Raw genomic sequence first — 17,103 nt, 5'->3', positions numbered from 1 at the left:
GCTCGCAGGCTCTAGAGCACAGGCTCAGTAGTTGTTGCGCACGGGCTTAGTTGCTCTGCGGCATTGGGGTCTTCCTGGACCAGGACTCGAACCTGTGTCCCCTCCATTGGGAGGCGGATTCTTAACCACTGTGCCACCAGGGAAGCCCCATCACCAATGTTTTTATAATTATCCAGGCAGAAGTTCTCAGCATTTTCTTCCCCACTGCACCCCCCCTCCCCCCAAAACCCCAGATACACATACACACACTTAATCAGTTCTTAAGTCCTGTAAATTCTGCCAGCAAAATGTCTCTTCTTTTCCAAGTAATCCTACACACCTTAGTCAGCTGAATCTTCCTGAAGCACAGCTTCAGTCATGTTATGCCTTTCTAAAAACTCTTCAGGGAAGCCCCTGCCTCCTGAATTAAGTGCTGTGCAGACTGCTTGGTCCAGCTTCTGGTGCCTTCAGAGGCCCCCGTCCCTTTCTAGCCTTGTCTCCTGCTCTCAGAGACATGCCTAGACTGCCCCCACTCCCATTTCCCTGCACAAGCCCTGCTTCTCTGCGGCCGCTGGGTGGGGTGCGCCACCCCCCTCCCCAGCTCTGGCTGTTAAAAGTCTACCATTTAAGACAACTCAAATGCCACTTCTTTCTTGAAGATTAAAAAAAAACAAAAACTCTGCTAAATGTGTTCCCACCTTGCTGTCTACCAGCAGAACACTGTCCCTCTTCCGGCACCAAGGATCTGCTTTTGTTCAGTTTTCTGGATACCTGACTTGTTATTCCTTCTTGATCCCAAGCTCCCCAGGGAAGAGACTGTCTTATTTATTTCTGACCCTTGTTGAACCCAGTAGTCTTGCCCTTCAGTGTTCAGTAAATATTTGTTCTTGAAATGCTTTTTGTGGCAAAAGAAGGCAATTACAATTACTATGTGCAATGCACTGTTTTTCCAAGCTTTTTACACATTTTATATTGTTTCATCCTTGCTATTCCCCAGTCAGGGATAGGCAATATTAGTGTTCCTGTTTTTCTATACGAAGAAACTGACGCCTAGAGAAGGTATATAATTTGTCCAGGGACTGAGACATACCACATACCTAATCAGTATTCTCAATCATGTTTAACCTATGTTGCCCCCAAGTCCACATAACCCTATAACTGACGTGTAACCACTGGGTAACATTTCCCGCTTTTTGAAGAATAAACACTACATACTCTAGTGATGTGCTCCAAGAGGAAAGAAATTTATCCCCAGTGTCTTCTACTTAATAAATGCTAATAAATATAGATCAAGTAAATGTATAAGGAAAAGAAACCGTTGGTTCTTGTTTCTCCATTGGTTTTTCATTTGAATCAGGAATAGGCAACAACGTAATAGCTGTAATGATGTATACATAGGGTATAATGAATCCCTGATTCTTTTTTTTGCGGTACGCGGGCCTCTCACTGTTGTGGCCTCTCCCGTTGCGGAGCACAGGCTCCGGACGCGCAGGCTCAGCGGCCATGGCTCACGGGCCCAGCCGTTCCGTGGCATGTGGGATCCTCCCGGACCGGGGCACGAACCCGTGTCCCCTGCATCGGCAGGCAGACTCTCAACCACTGCGCCACCAGGGAAGCCCCCTGATTCTTATATTTACTTTCACAAAGATGAGAATCCAGTTACTGATATTGATGAGGAGGGGCTGGAGGTATTGAGAGGGAAGGCACTTGCTGGAAAATACCAGTTGAATACAGTTCAGCTGTCCCTTTTGAACAGTTTGAATTCATTTTATCTCCAGCCAGTGCACAGAGGGAAGTACATCCCAGCTTGACTTGTTTCTCATTGATTCTAAGTCATTTCAGGGTTTTGTTATCACTCTTGATAAGTCAAACATCTGTGGTTTCTGTTGTTTTCTTGAGGGATTGAAGAGTCACATAGTCATAAATTACCCATGCAGAGCACTACAGTCCAGAAAATCCAGAAAAACACTTGGTGTCATGTAACAATAGAGTAGTCTCCCTGCTGCTCTCCTGACCTCTCCCTGAGGTTTATCTCTGCGGATAGGGAAGAGCCACGATTTTGGAGTCAGACAGCTTGGGTTTGAATTCCCCTTTTTATTTATGTGTACTTGGGTAAGTCACTTTACATTACAAGTCACTTGGGTAACCCCTTTACATTGTTTCCTCTTCTGTAAGACAAGATCGTAGTACACCTCATAGCTGGTTCTGTAGATCAAATGAAATAATATATAGAAACGGTAGTACAGTGCCTGCCACTCTATAAGCGTTAGTACCTCCAAATCGCCCTCCCTCCATAAATGTAACACATGGCATCTTTTATTGTGTTTATTGAAACTTAATAATTCTTCGTTTTCCATGTCCCTCTAATAATTAATCTTCAGAGCGTCTTCACACTTTCCTACATACTATGCCCACACGTGAATTAACTAACTATATTTTAGTAAAATGTGTACAGCCATGTTTCTTTTTTTCATTCTTGGAAAGTTGTACGACTGTCAGAATTCTGAAAGCTAGATTATGTGCTATATGTACTCATTTAAAAGGACCCTTTTTGTGAGTTTGGCTTTTCTTCAAGCAGAGCACACGAGTAATGACTTCCACATTTACCTTCCCTATCTTTACTGCTTTTTGCTGACTGCTTTACTTGTTCTGATCAGAATCCTGGTATTTGATGTCCACCCTAGAAATTCCTACAGATGTTTCAGCCTCTGTCTAGTCCGATAGGCAACTGGAAGGTTAAGGTCTTGTAAAATAGCCACCTTCTTAGTCTATTTCCTACATTCCCTGCAGCAATGTTGACTTGTGAGAAGCTGATTAACACAGACCACATTTACCATCTCTGGGCCTTTGGTCTGGCACACTTTCTTGGTTAATTCACATGACTTGGCATTTACACATGGACACCTGGGACAATCTGTCTTTGCCTCAAAGGATTAAGTAACACAGTTTGGAGTTGACTTAAAACTATTTTTTTCCCCCTCATAAATTGGGCCCTGAGCATCTTTCGTAAATCAGGAATGTTTCTTGGAAATGTAATTCTCACCAGACTCAGTCCCAAGGGTACTTTTCTATAAAAGCACGTTCTTGTTTGTCTGTCACAACAAACGCATTTGATGATTGTAATAGTGTTGATAGAAACATGATTGAACAGGAAAGCACACCCATTCTAAATAGGCCAGTTTCATATTAATCCATGTTCAAAGCATAAATATAGTTTTATTAAACACAAGACAGCCTAGGGAAATCTTTATTATATCTTAAAGCAAAATGTTCTAGTTCAGCAGTGAGTCTGAAGGAATCCCCTATTTTTTAAAAAACATGTAGCAAAACCTGATGTATTTCTATAAACAGTTGCTAATGCCTATGAAATAAAGTCATCTATGCAAAGAGTGGGAAAAATAGATTCTGATTTTCAGCTGTGGTTCACCCACAGTGTGATCCTCCACAAGCCAGGGAGTTGTGTTTTAGTAGAGGATTTAACTATTACCTTACAGTTTTGAGATCTTTTGAGTTTTTTTAGAAAGGTAGCGGAACTTACTACTTTCTATTGAAGTCTGTGTCAGACACTGCAGATACCTTTACCTTTTCCTAGTACAGCAAAACCCTCGGAGATGGTTTTCACTCTACAGATGAGCACGTTGAGGGCGGGCGAGGTTAAAGCACTGACCTAAGGTCAGAGAGCTGGCTGGTGAGGATGGCCCAGCGGTGTGAACTGGGCCTGTCTCGTGACAGCATCAGTGCTCTTGCCATCCCACTCAGTGGGAGAGTAAATCTCTCATTTTTTGGAAGCTGTATCTTTTCTTTCAGACATTTAAGAATAAAGTTGTTTGGCCCATGGCTCCTAGGACCTTGAAACCTTGCTTGTAGTTCCTGTAGTTTCTCATCTTCATAAGCTGCCAGTTGAATGTGGTAGTTAAGGTTTTGCTCATACATCTTGTTATATTATAAACTTAAAATGGAGTTGCTTTGCAAGTTTAATTTTTAGATGCAGATGAAAATTTAGCATTGATAACTACACATTAGACTTATGAATTTAGGAGCTTTGTTTAAAATGTTAGCTATAAGCTGGAGTGAGATCTTAATTATATAATCAATTATTGATAAATAAAAGTGGGTCTATGGTCTTCTTTCCCCTATGATCAGTCTTTCATAGAAATGTTTTCTAAGTGACTTTCTAAGGATGTTTTTATGTCTCTCCCAACACTGAGTTATTCTTCCTCAGTTGAAAGTCCATTGGCAATTGCAACTTCTACAAAGTTGATTCCACAGGAACCTTTATTGCTCCAACTTGTTCTGCTTAGGGACTGATATCCAAAGTACACTTCTGGGACTTGGCTGGCAATCCAGTGGTTAAGACTCCGCACTTCCACTGCAGGGGGCCCGGGTTTGATCCCCGGTCGGGGAACTAAGATCCTGCATGCCGTCCGGTGCGGCCCCCCCAAAAATTCAAAGTACATTTCTGCCCCAGGACTGCAGTCAGATTATGTAGCCTGCTTCTTAATTCTTGCAGATTATGTTTGCTTTCTCAGTAATTTCAGTGAAGTCAAGCTTTATGATATATGGCATGGTAGGAGCAAAGACTTTCCTAAAAGTTGCATTGATTAACTAGAAATGGTCCATATGTCACAGTGAGGGCCATCAGCATAGTTCCGCCCACCCCCACACAAAGTGTGGCTTAGGGTATACACTGGTATCCTGCTGTTGGTTGTTATTCTTTTAAATTTGTTATAAACTCCACTTGGGGATGTGATGAGGCAGTATTTTTTATGTAGTTAGTGGAGCAAGTTCTCTGTTGTTTTGTTACTAAAATAGTATCAGATGAATTGTTAAGGAATTGCTTCTTTCTAAAAATGTGTGTTTATCTACTAGCTGGTTTTATGATGTCCTTTTGGGCACTAAGCATGCCCTAAGCACTTTAGTGCAGGGTTAGATTGATTCAGAGTAATTTCTTTTTGAAAGAATTTGTGCCAATTCTTTTTCCTTTCCAGAAGAAATGGTTTCAGAGCACGGGCTTCCTGCCTAATGTCAATTCCATAAGGCTTCTCTGTTATGGGGTGGGGTTTTTTTTTGTTGTTTTTTTGGCTTCTTTGCCTTGCTCCCCACCCCCCTTGGTGGACTTTGCCATTAGGAAGATGTGTACCTACAATCAGGCATTTCTTTACTTTAGGGTTATTTGTCATTCCAGACATCATGGGCCAAAAGAACAGGCTTAAAAGGGGAGGCAGACTTATATAAATTTTATTCATAGTTAAATATTTGCTTCCAGGGAAGGTGAAAAATGCTTTGTACTTTTTCCTTTGGCTTTTTCTTCTAAGAGAACTTGTCATGCAACAACAAAAAAAAGTGGCCAAAGGCAGAGAAATCTCTTCTCTTTTCCATGTTGGTTTGTTTTCATTGTAAGACAAACCTTTCATGTTTTATTGTTATGAAGTTTAAACCTGGCCTAGAGGTGCCAATCTTTAGTGGAAACAGCTGCAGAGTTAGTGTCCCCTAATCAGGTGGGACTTTCTTTGAAGCAACATGTTGCCTTTTAAAAGAAAATTGAGCATGTGAGAACTTGAACCTGTAAAACTCATCAGCAGTTCCACCACTGTTTATCTCTTAAATAACCGAGGTAGCTAACTTAAAGTAACACGTTGGCATTTAAACATCATTTTCCATATTATTTTTTCTGAAGAGGACAGACTTGATATTTTGTGTCTTAAAAATATAGAAGTGGAGAAGAAAAGTCTCATAGGAATTGAAGATGTAGCAGCCCAGTTTAACTAAGACTGTAGAGTACACTCCGTCTTTGGGCTAGTCTGAACTGTAATTTTGATCTCATATTTATACTTGCAGGTAAATGCCTTTAATCGGAGCAAAACTGGATGGTCAGGCATATACCTGAACTTAAATGAAGTCTAGAGAGGGAAGATTTTCTGCCCTGTACTGGTTGATGTTGAAGCATTTCTCCTCTTTGTGGTTGAGTGATACTGGTAGCAGTGGGTTTAGCATCGTTCTTGGTCTACTGTTAGGAAAAGTTGAGCATCAGAGAGCTTTCTTTCCTTGGGGGAAAATAGGAGAGACAGGCATGGAATCAGAGGGACAAGAAAAATGCTGAAATATTTTCCTTTTGGGCTTTTGATTTGTTTGCCAAAAAATTGCCTTCCAGATGGAGAAGACCAAAAGCTCAGATTGTAAGCCATTATGTTTTTACTGGCCTAACTCCCCATCCCATTGCCTGGTTTGAAATCTGTAGGCCAGTCCAAATTCTTTACCTCATTTTCTAGTACCAATTTACTGTCTTACTCATCTTCCAGCTGCAAGGGGGTGAGGCAAGTTGCTTTGAAATTGAATCCTGTGCCATTTTATAAACCAAGCAACAGCAGATTCTTGCTGAGGACTATATCGATTGTGATAGTTGTCATTTCCCTGAAGTTCTTGAATCACACCTACCAGGTAGACTTGTGTCTGTGACATGTGCTGTAGGATTAGTCTGGGAATGAATCGGAACAAGCCCATCTGGCCTTGTGCAGACTTGTCACTACCCTGGTTGCCTAGCGTTCTGGGCTGTTGCATAGGAAGCACAATTTGGTTTTTGGCTGTATCCTACTTCATTGGCAGTAGAAATCTTGACACTCCAATTTCCCTTGGAGGTAGTGATTGTTTAGGGGTTTAAGTTGTAGGGGAATCCAGTGTCAGGACATAGTGGGTATAGTGGCTTTGGAGTCTGACAGACTTGGGCCCAGTTCATTGCTCTTCCAGTAACTGAGCATGTCCTTGAGCAAGTTATTTTCTGCATCTGGAAACTGGGGGGTAATACCATATCAGGGTGGTGTTTGGTTTAAAAGATAATTTTTTTTTTTTTTGGTAGAGTAGGAAGGGAATGTTGGGTACTCATGGGAAATACTGATGTTTGTTCCTTTTCCTTCTCTTTATAACAGCCTTGAATAGGTTAACTATAGTGGTCTGTAAACTGACGAGTTTTCCATCATTATATTAAATTACATAGAAATTGGGATGACATGAGTGATCTTCAAATGTTGCATTTTAAAGTTGGGCACCAGTACCTAATGCAGCGTCTATTGGACAGTACAAAGTAATGATTTTTAATTAAAATTCATATTTGTATAGGATATAGTCATAGGAAGGAAACACACATCATGGCCACCTATAGACGGTAAGAGAAAATTATCAGAAATCCTTCTGGATAATAGCATAAACACTTTCTTCAGGCCAGCATCAGCTGGATTGTTGCATAGGTGAAGCAAAAAAGGTGTGGATTAGCTTGTTTGCTCAAGACGAAGTTCTCTGTGTTTGGAGCAGAAAGGTCAGGCTTGCTGACGGAGGACTACTTTGAATGTTCACACTGCAGTGGCCCAAATTCATGGTTAGACAGCAAAGAAGCTCTTGGAATGTCAACAGCACATATTTGAAAACCATTAAGGCAAGTGAGAATTGGGACTTTTATGTGGTGCTTAATTGTAAAGAGGTTGGTCAGGGTCTCTGGTGGACCGTGGAGCAGACACTTAGTAAAGAGCATCAGAGTACTCTGAAGAGTCTGAAAACCATCTGTCAATCAATCTGTCAAGTCTGGGGAAAAACCAGACCATAGCTGTCTTCCTTGGCATGTATAACTTACTTGTTTGATAATGGAAAAATAAGTTTATCTCCAAGTTTGGGACATGTATCTCTACAGTATGTGAGATGATTTTTTCCCCTAAAGTAGTACCACAGGTAAATGTTTTTATTTTAATGGTTCTACATTCATTTTAACACACCTTATGAAAAAAATATAGCTAGCACTCAAATCTATGATTATACCAATATTATTTAAGTTGAGGTTGAATTTATATAATTAAATACATACATTGATGGTTTTTTTCAAAGAAAATAAGTGTGCAGATGAAGTACGCATTAGTAAAAATTATGACTGTAGCAGTGACCAAGGTTTGAGAAATATTGGTCAAAATGAGAATTTAACCTTTTTTGTTTTCTTTTTTTAACCCCAAGCGTACATTCATATGAAGTTTGATTTAAAATTAGGTATTAAAATTTTTTTTTTTCTACCAGATCATTAAAAGAGGCTTGCATTTGTTCTTTTATTTTGAAAGATAGTGGTTAAAAATGCCCTATGAGTAAAATGAGGAGAGGGGATTAATCTTCACATTTGAGGAGGTGCTTTCCCTCTTTCTGGACACTCTGACTTGTGTTTGACTTGTGACAACCTTTGGCAACTGTTCTGGATCACTCCTTTGCATCTTCCTCAAAAAGTAGCCATCACTCAAAGTGCTGAAACGACAAGGGGAGCTTCTTGCTGACATTGTTTCCCTGATGTGCTGGCTGTGGCACCGCTGCGGAAGGTGGGTGGGAGAGCCCAAGGTGCTGGACGCCGTTCGCAAGCAGTGCAGAGAGCCTCTACTCGGGAACTGCCTCCTGGTTTGTTCCCCCACCCCTAAGACTCGTTTAGACAGAATGGTGAAGAAAGTTCTTATTCCCTATTGGGGCAAAGGGACCAAAGGCATAGATAAAGCCTCTGACAACAAGAAGGAAGGTTAGAAATGAGAAAATCATCTCTCTACCAAATTAAAAAATCTGTTTTATTAGGTGTTCACATTTATGAAATGTTCATTTTGTTTTTGTCATTACTATTAAGATATTTAACATGTTTTTCCTCCCTCTTTGTAGGTACTGGTTTTGGATTAGGACTTGTTTTCTCACTTACCTTCTTTAAAAGTAAGTGACTCTTCCTACTTTTACAACATAATGTCCTGGTGTATAGGTGCACATGGCAGGGACACTTCTGGAAGGCATGGCTACATGGCTGCCAGTCCATCCTTTTATGGGTTTAGGTAGGCCTCTGTAAAATGAGCTAGACAAAGACCATGGGCTCAAAAGAGGTCAAAATGGGCTGGGCATCTCCAGAATTCCCCCTGAGCATTGAGTCAGGGTGCCTGATATCTTCATTGAAAAAAGCCTGTACTTGATGCCAGTGAGTCATTTGGCCAAATCTACACTCTCAGATAATTCTAATTAATTATAATTTTTTCTAAAGGAACTTGAAAACGAGAGTCCTGCTGGTAGTAAAAAAGTAGACCAGAAATACCCATGCTTTTTGGCCAAAAATTCTCCTAAGCAAAGGGCTGGAAATGGCCCTTTCATTTTGTGGAAGAACTTCTGCAGTTTGGATATTGAATAGAAGCCAAAGGGGTCACTTTGACCTCTTTCCATGAAGAACTGGCGGGGAATACACAACTAGAGAATCATAATTCACACATAGTGCTGATGTGAAATAATCATGGCATTGGGTTAAGAAAACCTCATGACTTACTAGAATCAAAATATGTAGATATTGGTGAAATTCTATTTTTTAAAAAATAAATTTATTTATATTTATTTTTGGCTGCGTTGGGTCTTCGTTGCTGCGTGTGGGCTTTCTCTAGTTGCAGCGGAGGCAGCGGTCTGCTCTTCATTGCAGTGCGCGGGCTTCTCATTGCGGTGGCTTCTCTTGTTGCAGAGCACGGGCTCTAGGCGTGCGGGCTTCAGTAGTTGCAGCACGTGGGCTCAGTAGTTGTGGCGCATGGGCTTAGTTGCTCCGAGGCACGTGGGATCTTCCCGGACCAGGGCGCGAACCCATGTCCCCTGCATTGGCAGGCAGATTCTTAACCACTGCGCCACCAGGGAAGTTCCAGAAATTCTTACATATTTAAAAAATTCAAAGACCTTACCGAAAGGTGGTTTTATTTCTAAGTTTAAGCGTTAGTTAAAATGAGCAAATGGTTAGAACTGACATAGAAAAGTTAAGAGGTTCAACTGTGTCTACTGTTTTCATATTGTACCGCTTATTAATACCTCAAATCTAGCAGCACGGGTACTTAATAGAGCCCCCTTTCCCATTTTTTGGCTGGTGATTAAACGTTGACAGAAGTGTATGGCATATTATAGTCAACAGTATGATGCATGTGGAGTATTTATTGAACCCTAAGCAAATGTATTTAAGCTGGAAAAAATCTTTATTTTCTCTTAATGGTTCCCTATTGGGATTTTCCTTTTCTGCTCACCAGGAAGAATGTGGCCATTAGCCTTTGGTTCTGGAATGGGCTTGGGAATGGCCTACTCCAACTGTCAGCATGATTTCCAGGCTCCATATCTTCTACACGGAAAATATGTCAAAGTATGTACAGAATTGATATTTCTCTTTCTTTCTCTTGAGTCCCCGTAGAATTCTTTAGAGTGCGTATAATTGATAAATACACTGTCATGTCACTGTGGCACCACCGAGATCCTAAGTGCTCAGGAGTCTGCCTCAGCGTTTATCCTTAAATTAAATATCTGATACCTGTAGGTAGCACTTTTGTTTGAGATCTCAGAGTGCCCTGTAAACATCTCACACACGTTCAAGCTAAACCTAAAGACTTCTGAACTCAGCCATTATTCTGCTTTCTACTGAAGAGCGCAGGTTCTTGACTGTGAGTCCCACATGATTCTGCCGAAGTCCTTGTCTACAGATGGGTTTTTAATGATGCAGACAGGATGAAAAAGTGTAACACATGCCTCAAGAGGAAGGAGGTAGCACGGTTCCTAAGGTTTTTGTGTGTAGCAGCCCTTTGGACAGAGGTGGTATTTATTTTTGTATCCCCAGGGCCTGGAACAAAGTAGGTGCTCAAATAAATGTAAAATGAATGAATGAAATAAATTGTATGTCTTATTAGATGTGCTAGTGGCCTCAGGCTTATTAAGGCATAACCTTTATAGCAACACAAGCTTCATGAAGAGCTTCACATTCTCTGGATGTGTAGAATCATCTACTTTCTTGGTTACCCTTGAGCTAGAATCACTGTCATCTGGGCAGCAGCAGGGGGCCAGTGGAAAGAGCACAGAAGCCGGGGCACCCAGATATGAGTCCTGGTCCATCACTTGCTTTCTATGTGCTCTTGAATTTTTCACTTCTGAGATTGTTTTCTGTCTGTAAAATGAGGGTAGTAATTTCTGCCTACAGGGTTGTTGTGAGGATTAAATGTGAAAATGTTTTTAAGCTATGAGGTGCTATATATGTATATAAATAGAAATGTTGGTTATTATAATTGAGGCCAACTAAGAAAGGGTGACTGACTCGTTCATTGTTCCACCATAATAACAAGTAGGGCAGAAAAGGAGGTACAAATGAGTGTCCCAGTTCTGGTCAAAAGCTGTAGCCACAAGGGTGGCCGAATCTTAAATGACAGTATGCCACCACAGCTCGGTAGCCTCTATCTGAGAACGTGCTCAGACGGTCAGCTGCCTACTGAACAGCCGGTGCAGGCCTGGGGAGGGGACTGGGAGCAGGGGAGTCGGCCAGTGGGGCAGCCGGGCAGGCGTCTCGCAGGCCCTCTGTAGTCATGTCCCGTCCCTGCGCCAGAGCCAGGGTGAGCTGATCAGAGGGACAGCGCAAGTGAGCAGAGGCGCAGCTGCGGGCCGTCAGCGCTGACGACAGGCGCTTTCCACTGCTCCCTGGCGCCTCGCTCTCTTGGCACCACGGCTGAAGTTAAAGGAGAACATAAAGGAACAGGGAGAGGAGCTTCAGGTCTTTTAATTGTTTGTAATGTTTTCATTGCTCCAAACTGAGTTGTCATGGATAAATGGCTCAGGGGTGGTTATATGTGGATGTATTTAATGGCTGAGAGTTACTGTGGAAAATACTGTTACAGTATTTACAGCCTTGTGCGTACGGCTCCAAAATGGCCTTTTGTAACTTTATCTGAACTGGAGTCTGTGCCTTGACGTCGTCATCCTCCATTCTCTGAAAAGAGGAACAAAATCCCAACTTGGGGCTTTTTCAATGGAGTCAGATCATGGTAATTGCTCGCTGAGTGCCTGCTGTGACCTGTGGACCATCCTAGGTGCTCCATCTTTACATTCTTTCTCTAGACCTCTCTCCCAGTAGATTTGTGAGAGAGGTTTTACTACCCTCATTCAGCAGATGAGAAGGCCGAATTTCACTGAGGTTTAAGAAACTTGCCGAAGTTCCTGTCATCAGTAGGCCATTTGATTGCAGAGCCATGCTCTTTCCACTCACCTGGGATCCGTCCCTTTGATGGGTTTTAGGAATATAGTTATCCAGGTACAGACTGTTCAGCCCTGTTGCGTTCCTTTTCTATTTCCCCCCCTCAAAGATTGAGGAGCCACTCTGAAGAACCTGGGCTGGAAGGATACAGTCCTCTTGTGAGACAGATTTAAAGCAAACAGAGTGGTAAGGCTTGGGGCCCATCTGTCCTCTGGGTCTGACCTGCAGCAGCAAGTTAGAGAGGGTTGTCGGAACGCTGAGCGCACAGTTCTAACCTGCGTGTCCTTCCTTGCAGGAGCAGGAGCAGTGACTCACGTCTGAGAACATCCCGGTGGGAGGGAAAGAGAAATCACGTTTATTCCTCAGGAATACTGAAGTGCCCTGGAGTAAGCTGACACTCTTCTGTAACAATGTTATCAGTAATGCTTTAAACTCCAGCACACTGTTTATGTATTTGAAACCAAGTCTGTTTCTTGTTTTGTATTTTCTCTCTGGCAATTGCAAGGAGGTGGTCTTAAAAGAAATAAATGAAACAAAAATAGGCAGCCCAGTGCATTGCCTGCGTTTCTTTGCCTTTAAAGGGTCTCTGAGCAGGAGGAAAAGTATATTTGGACTGCCAGCAGCTGTAACCGCCTGGTCCCAGCCTCTCTTTAGAGCCTTACTGGAACCACAGCCGTTGTGCATTCCTCCCCACTCGCCCCTTAACGTGTAGTTTCAGAGCTGCTTCCACCTCATAAATCGGAGCTTGGAGAGTGCTGCTGCGTTGTCCGAAGAAGACGACAAATGCCTTGAGGATCCTCGCTTGCTCTGGCTGTTCTTTAAAACCCTGTGTTCTCATCATCGGACCTGGCTGGGCATATCTCAGCTGTGTCTGCTGCGCTGAGGTCGGGTAGTGGGCTGTCTTGGCAGGTACGGAACCTTGCTGTGTCTGTCAGTGGCTCACTCCATTGATGTCATGATTCCCCACAGCTTCAAGGAGCTCGACACCGTCCGGGCCTCGGCACTGGGGGCTTTGTCCTGGGGGCTGGGGAGAGCTCGTGGCTCACACAGCTGGCCGGAAGGCCATGTTTGGGGTTGATTTCATCTTCACATAGCAGCTGAAGTCTGAGGACAAAAGGGCCACTACTCATGCCCCTCTGTGAATTTATACCTTTGGTTTCACTTGAACCAGGGAGGCTAGACACAAAAGTAGTATTGTAGCAATTCCTTCCGAAAATGTGCAGAATCTCAGAGCTCAGTCTTTCAGATCTTATTTCTCTCTCTTTATAATAAAATTAAGATGGGTGGAACTTGATCCCACTTGTCCCTTTAAATGTTGATTGAGCATCTGCCGTGAGCTGAGCACTGTTATAGGCAGCAGAGATAAATGGATGAGAGACAAGACACAGGCTCCTTTAAGGAGCTTAGAGTCTGAAGCAAAGACAGACACTCAAACCCTTTCTGACACTGGACGAGGAGGACTGTAGACAAAGTGCAGTGAGAGCAAAGGAGAAGGAGCAGCTAAGTCTCCTTAGGACGGCCTGGCAGAGGAGGGGAGAACGCGGGCTGAAGCTTGAAGTTCATTGGACCTTCCAGGCAGACAGGAAGAGAGCCTTTTGCAAAGGCTCAGAATCACGGCAGTGCGTTTTATTGTTGGGGAATCACAAGTAGGTCAGTATAGCCCGAGTGTGCAGGGGCAGGAGAGGTGTGGAGGGATGGGGTGGGCATCAGGGTGGAGCTGGTGTCTGACCCCAATTCGGGAACAGTGATTAGACAATTCTTGCAAGTGTAGGTATACCTTCTCCCCTTTTCCTTCCTCGTCCTTCACCCCAGCCCCCTTCCCAGAAAGGTGTGCTGAACTCTGGACCAAAACAGGCAGCAGTGGCTCTCGGCCCTACAAACTGTCCAGGCTCCTCTGCTCTCTGGGCTTTTTCATTTCTTTGGATCAGTTGAAGCCCAAAGATGGGCCTGAGCCCAGGACTGGAAGTCATGGCCCTGGCCTGCCATAGCCATTCTGCTGCTTTTCACTCTGCCCTCTTCTTTCCATGATCAAGACACTCATGTAATTAAAAGAAAAATAACCTTACAACCCGTTTCATCTCTTACACTTTTCTCCATATTCGCTTTAAAAGTTACTGTTTCCTCCCAATTCTTCCATCTTTACTCAGGCAGAGAGGAGAATAACAGGTCCCCTCCCAAAAAAGACAAAAACAGAAAACACAGCATGCCCACTAATTCTCTAGATGTGTCAGTAGAATATGGAGTGGAAATGGACACTGGAATCAGACTTCTCTATGTCATTCGTTATTAGGTTTTAGGCATTTATTCGGATGGACCCCTTTGCCTGGCATCTTTGAAACACCACTTGTGTGTTTTGAGAAACTGAGCTCTGTGAGGGAATAGTTCTGGGCAAAGGCCAGCCAAGGGAAGCATTGGCTGTTTGCTTTAACTCCAGAGTACTTTGTATTCCCGCCTTGTAGCTCTTAGCAGAGACTGGCCCAAAGCACAATGCTCGATCTTGTCCCCTCTCCCTGCTCCCGTCTCAAATCACCTTTCAGAAAGTCCCAGCTTGTTGGCAAAGGCACACATTCTGTTCTACTTTAAGTTTCATCAGAAATTCAAGTCCTCTGGGGCCCTGTTCCCTTGTGGGCCTGTGAAACTTTGCTTTTTGTCTGCACTTCTGGAACCAAATACAAGGAAATTCATGGGTTTGGGGAGAGAGTGATGGGAACCCAACTGGGCACAGGATACTGGGATAAAGCTGTGGCGCCCCAAAAGTGGCCTGCCCTGCCAACATATATAAATCCATACAGTCTGAACTTGACACTGTATAATTTGGCCCAGAACAATATGTATTTTGAACTCATTTAGGTGAATGACTTTGGCATTCTGAGAACCCACTGGGGGAGCCTTTATCAGGCTGCATTTGCCTTGTGCAGAAGTATGCCTTTGTTCTGAGAAATGGCCTCAGAACACACTCTGTTGAGCTGTCTCCTTGATTGTCATCCTCTCTCACCCATTTCAAAAGATCCACGGATGCAGTCTTGAAATCCTGCTTGCAGGAGATGCAGAAATTGGGAATGAAGGAAATATCTATGTACTTTTGCTTTTAGTTTTCCCAAACCTCACTGTTTACTTTTTTTTTAAAATGTAACCAAGCCATAATTATATTTTACTTGTCATGGTTCAGTCTGATTGTATTGTTGAAGGACTATTTTTGAACCTGTCCAAATAAATTCTGCAAAGTCTTTCCACAAGGATGTACTTGATGGGGCTGGAACAACCTTCATCCCGAGTGGTGCTGAGACAAACGATCTCCTGTGGCATGCTTTATAATTACATAAGTGCCAAGGGGTGGAAGGGGGAAAGTGGAAATTCTCAGTACCGAAAGGAATGTTAAATTTAGAATCACAAGCTCATCTGGAAGTTATCACCACTCTTTTCTCTAAGTGTGCTGCAAGCACCACTTCCCCTCGGACACTAAAGTATGATGCTGGGGTAAACAGACCTGGTGGGAGCAGGGCAGACGTTCCCGTGTTTGCTGAGCAGTCTTGTGTGGAACATGGGTGAGAGTCAGGGTGACTGCTCCAGCAGTAAAGTGCCTCGAAGGGAGGGCACGGACAGGGAGCAGGGAACAAGGGAGGGGCAGGGCCTCCACGGGAAGAGCTTAGGGTTCCCAGCTGGACGACCTGGGTCCGAGTCCCTCCTCCACCACTTAACTTGCCATGTGACGGTGGGAGTTGCTTAGTCTCTTCAAACTTCAGTTTCCTTATCTGTAAAGAGAGGAAAGGATGATTTCTACCTTACAGACATTGTGGGTCAAATATATATGCTAACACAAGTATTTAAAAAGCAGGTGCTGCTATTTGAATCAGAATAGAGCACATGGTATTGATGGTAGGTAGTCAGGGGGCTGTTCTAGAACAGGAAGAGGGCGTAATCCTTGGGTTCAAGGAGTTGGCTCTTTGAGTCTAAGTTAGCAAGATCTGAGGGAGAGAATGGGTGTCTCAAATGAGTTCCTGGTGGTTAAAAGCCTAAAAATTGTTGGAAAACGCTATGCTGTGCACGTTCATGAATAAGCATCAGCGTCATTTGTTTTCGCCCTGCTCCACTGAGACGTGCGTGAGGAACGCCTCCTGAAACTCCGCCTGAGCTTTGCAAAGACCAGAGTTACTTACTGAGCACACGGCCTCAGTGCTGTGCCAAGAGGGGAAGGAGGGAAAAGGACACTGAAGAAACGGAACGGGAACCCGAGAGCTCCAGGGGCTTCTGGCGCGGTAGGAAACAGGACGAGGCCGGAGCCTTTGCGTTCAGGGTCATTGGCTTCCATAGTGTGATTGTCACTTGAGTTCAGAGCCAGAAGGTGTAAGCAGGGGAAGATGATGTCAAGAATTCTGGAGGGGGCTTCCCTGGTGGCGCAGTAAAAAAAAAAAAAAAAAAAAAAAAGAAAAGAATTCTGGAGGAGTTCAGGAGTGGGCAGAAGATGAGCCTTTAATAGGGAAGAAACTGGGACTAGAAAAAGGAGCTCATTATCAGCTGTCACTCATCTTTATTCCTGGTCTAGCCAGATTCAGCCTGGCAGAACTTAATTTGATCTCTTCAAATGAATACTTAATAATAGTTTGTATTTATTGGGCACCTACTGTGTGCTAGTTACTATTCTAAGGCTTTATGTATATCATGATACTTAATTTTTACAACAGTTCTGTGAGAGAAGTACTGTTATCTTCATTTTATAGATGAGGAAACAGATTTTTTTTTTTTTTTTTGCGGTACGCGGGCCTCTCACTGTTGTGGCCTCTCCCGTTGCGGAGCACAGGCTCCGGACGCTCAGGCTCAGCGGCCACGACTCACGGGCCCAGCCGCTCCGCGGCATGTGGGATCTTCCTGGACCGGGCACGAACCTGAGTCCGTTGCATCGGCAGGCGGACTCTCAACCACTGTGCCACCAGGGAAGCCCTAGTTTTTTTTTTTTAAAGACATAATTTATAGACAGTAAAATATACCCCTATCACCAGGTAGAAAATGGAAACACTTTTTATAATGTATACTGGTAATATTCACTACCTTTATGTTTTACTTTTAAGTGGTTAAATTTTTTGATAACTTTTGATTTTGATACA

The 17,103-nt window shown here is 43.3% G+C and overlaps 1 protein-coding gene across 2 annotated transcripts in view; it reads left to right on the top strand.

Annotated features, from left to right (window-relative positions):
- MICOS10 (mitochondrial contact site and cristae organizing system subunit 10) overlaps positions 1 to 12,543 on the top strand; it is a 35,973-nt gene extending 23,430 nt beyond the window's left edge. The window contains exons 2-4 of one of the 2 annotated variants that reach the window (XM_024750022.1): positions 8,647 to 8,694; positions 10,023 to 10,132; positions 12,297 to 12,543. In XM_024750022.1, coding sequence (XP_024605790.1) covers positions 8,647 to 8,694; positions 10,023 to 10,132; positions 12,297 to 12,311 — 173 coding nt within the window. In that variant the 3' untranslated portion in view covers positions 12,312 to 12,543. Of the gene's footprint in view, positions 1 to 8,646; positions 8,695 to 10,022; positions 10,196 to 12,296 lie in introns of those variants that run through there. The other variant, XM_024750020.1, reaches the window with a different exon arrangement.
- The last annotated feature ends 4,560 nt before the right edge of the window (positions 12,544 to 17,103 follow it).

The sequence above is a fragment of the Neophocaena asiaeorientalis genome, unplaced genomic scaffold (genome assembly GCF_003031525.2).
Source record: "Neophocaena asiaeorientalis asiaeorientalis breed wild unplaced genomic scaffold, Neophocaena_asiaeorientalis_V1.1 scaffold275, whole genome shotgun sequence".
Classification (NCBI taxonomy): domain Eukaryota; kingdom Metazoa; phylum Chordata; class Mammalia; order Artiodactyla; family Phocoenidae; genus Neophocaena; species Neophocaena asiaeorientalis.
This window is presented reverse-complemented; position numbering and strand designations above follow the sequence as displayed.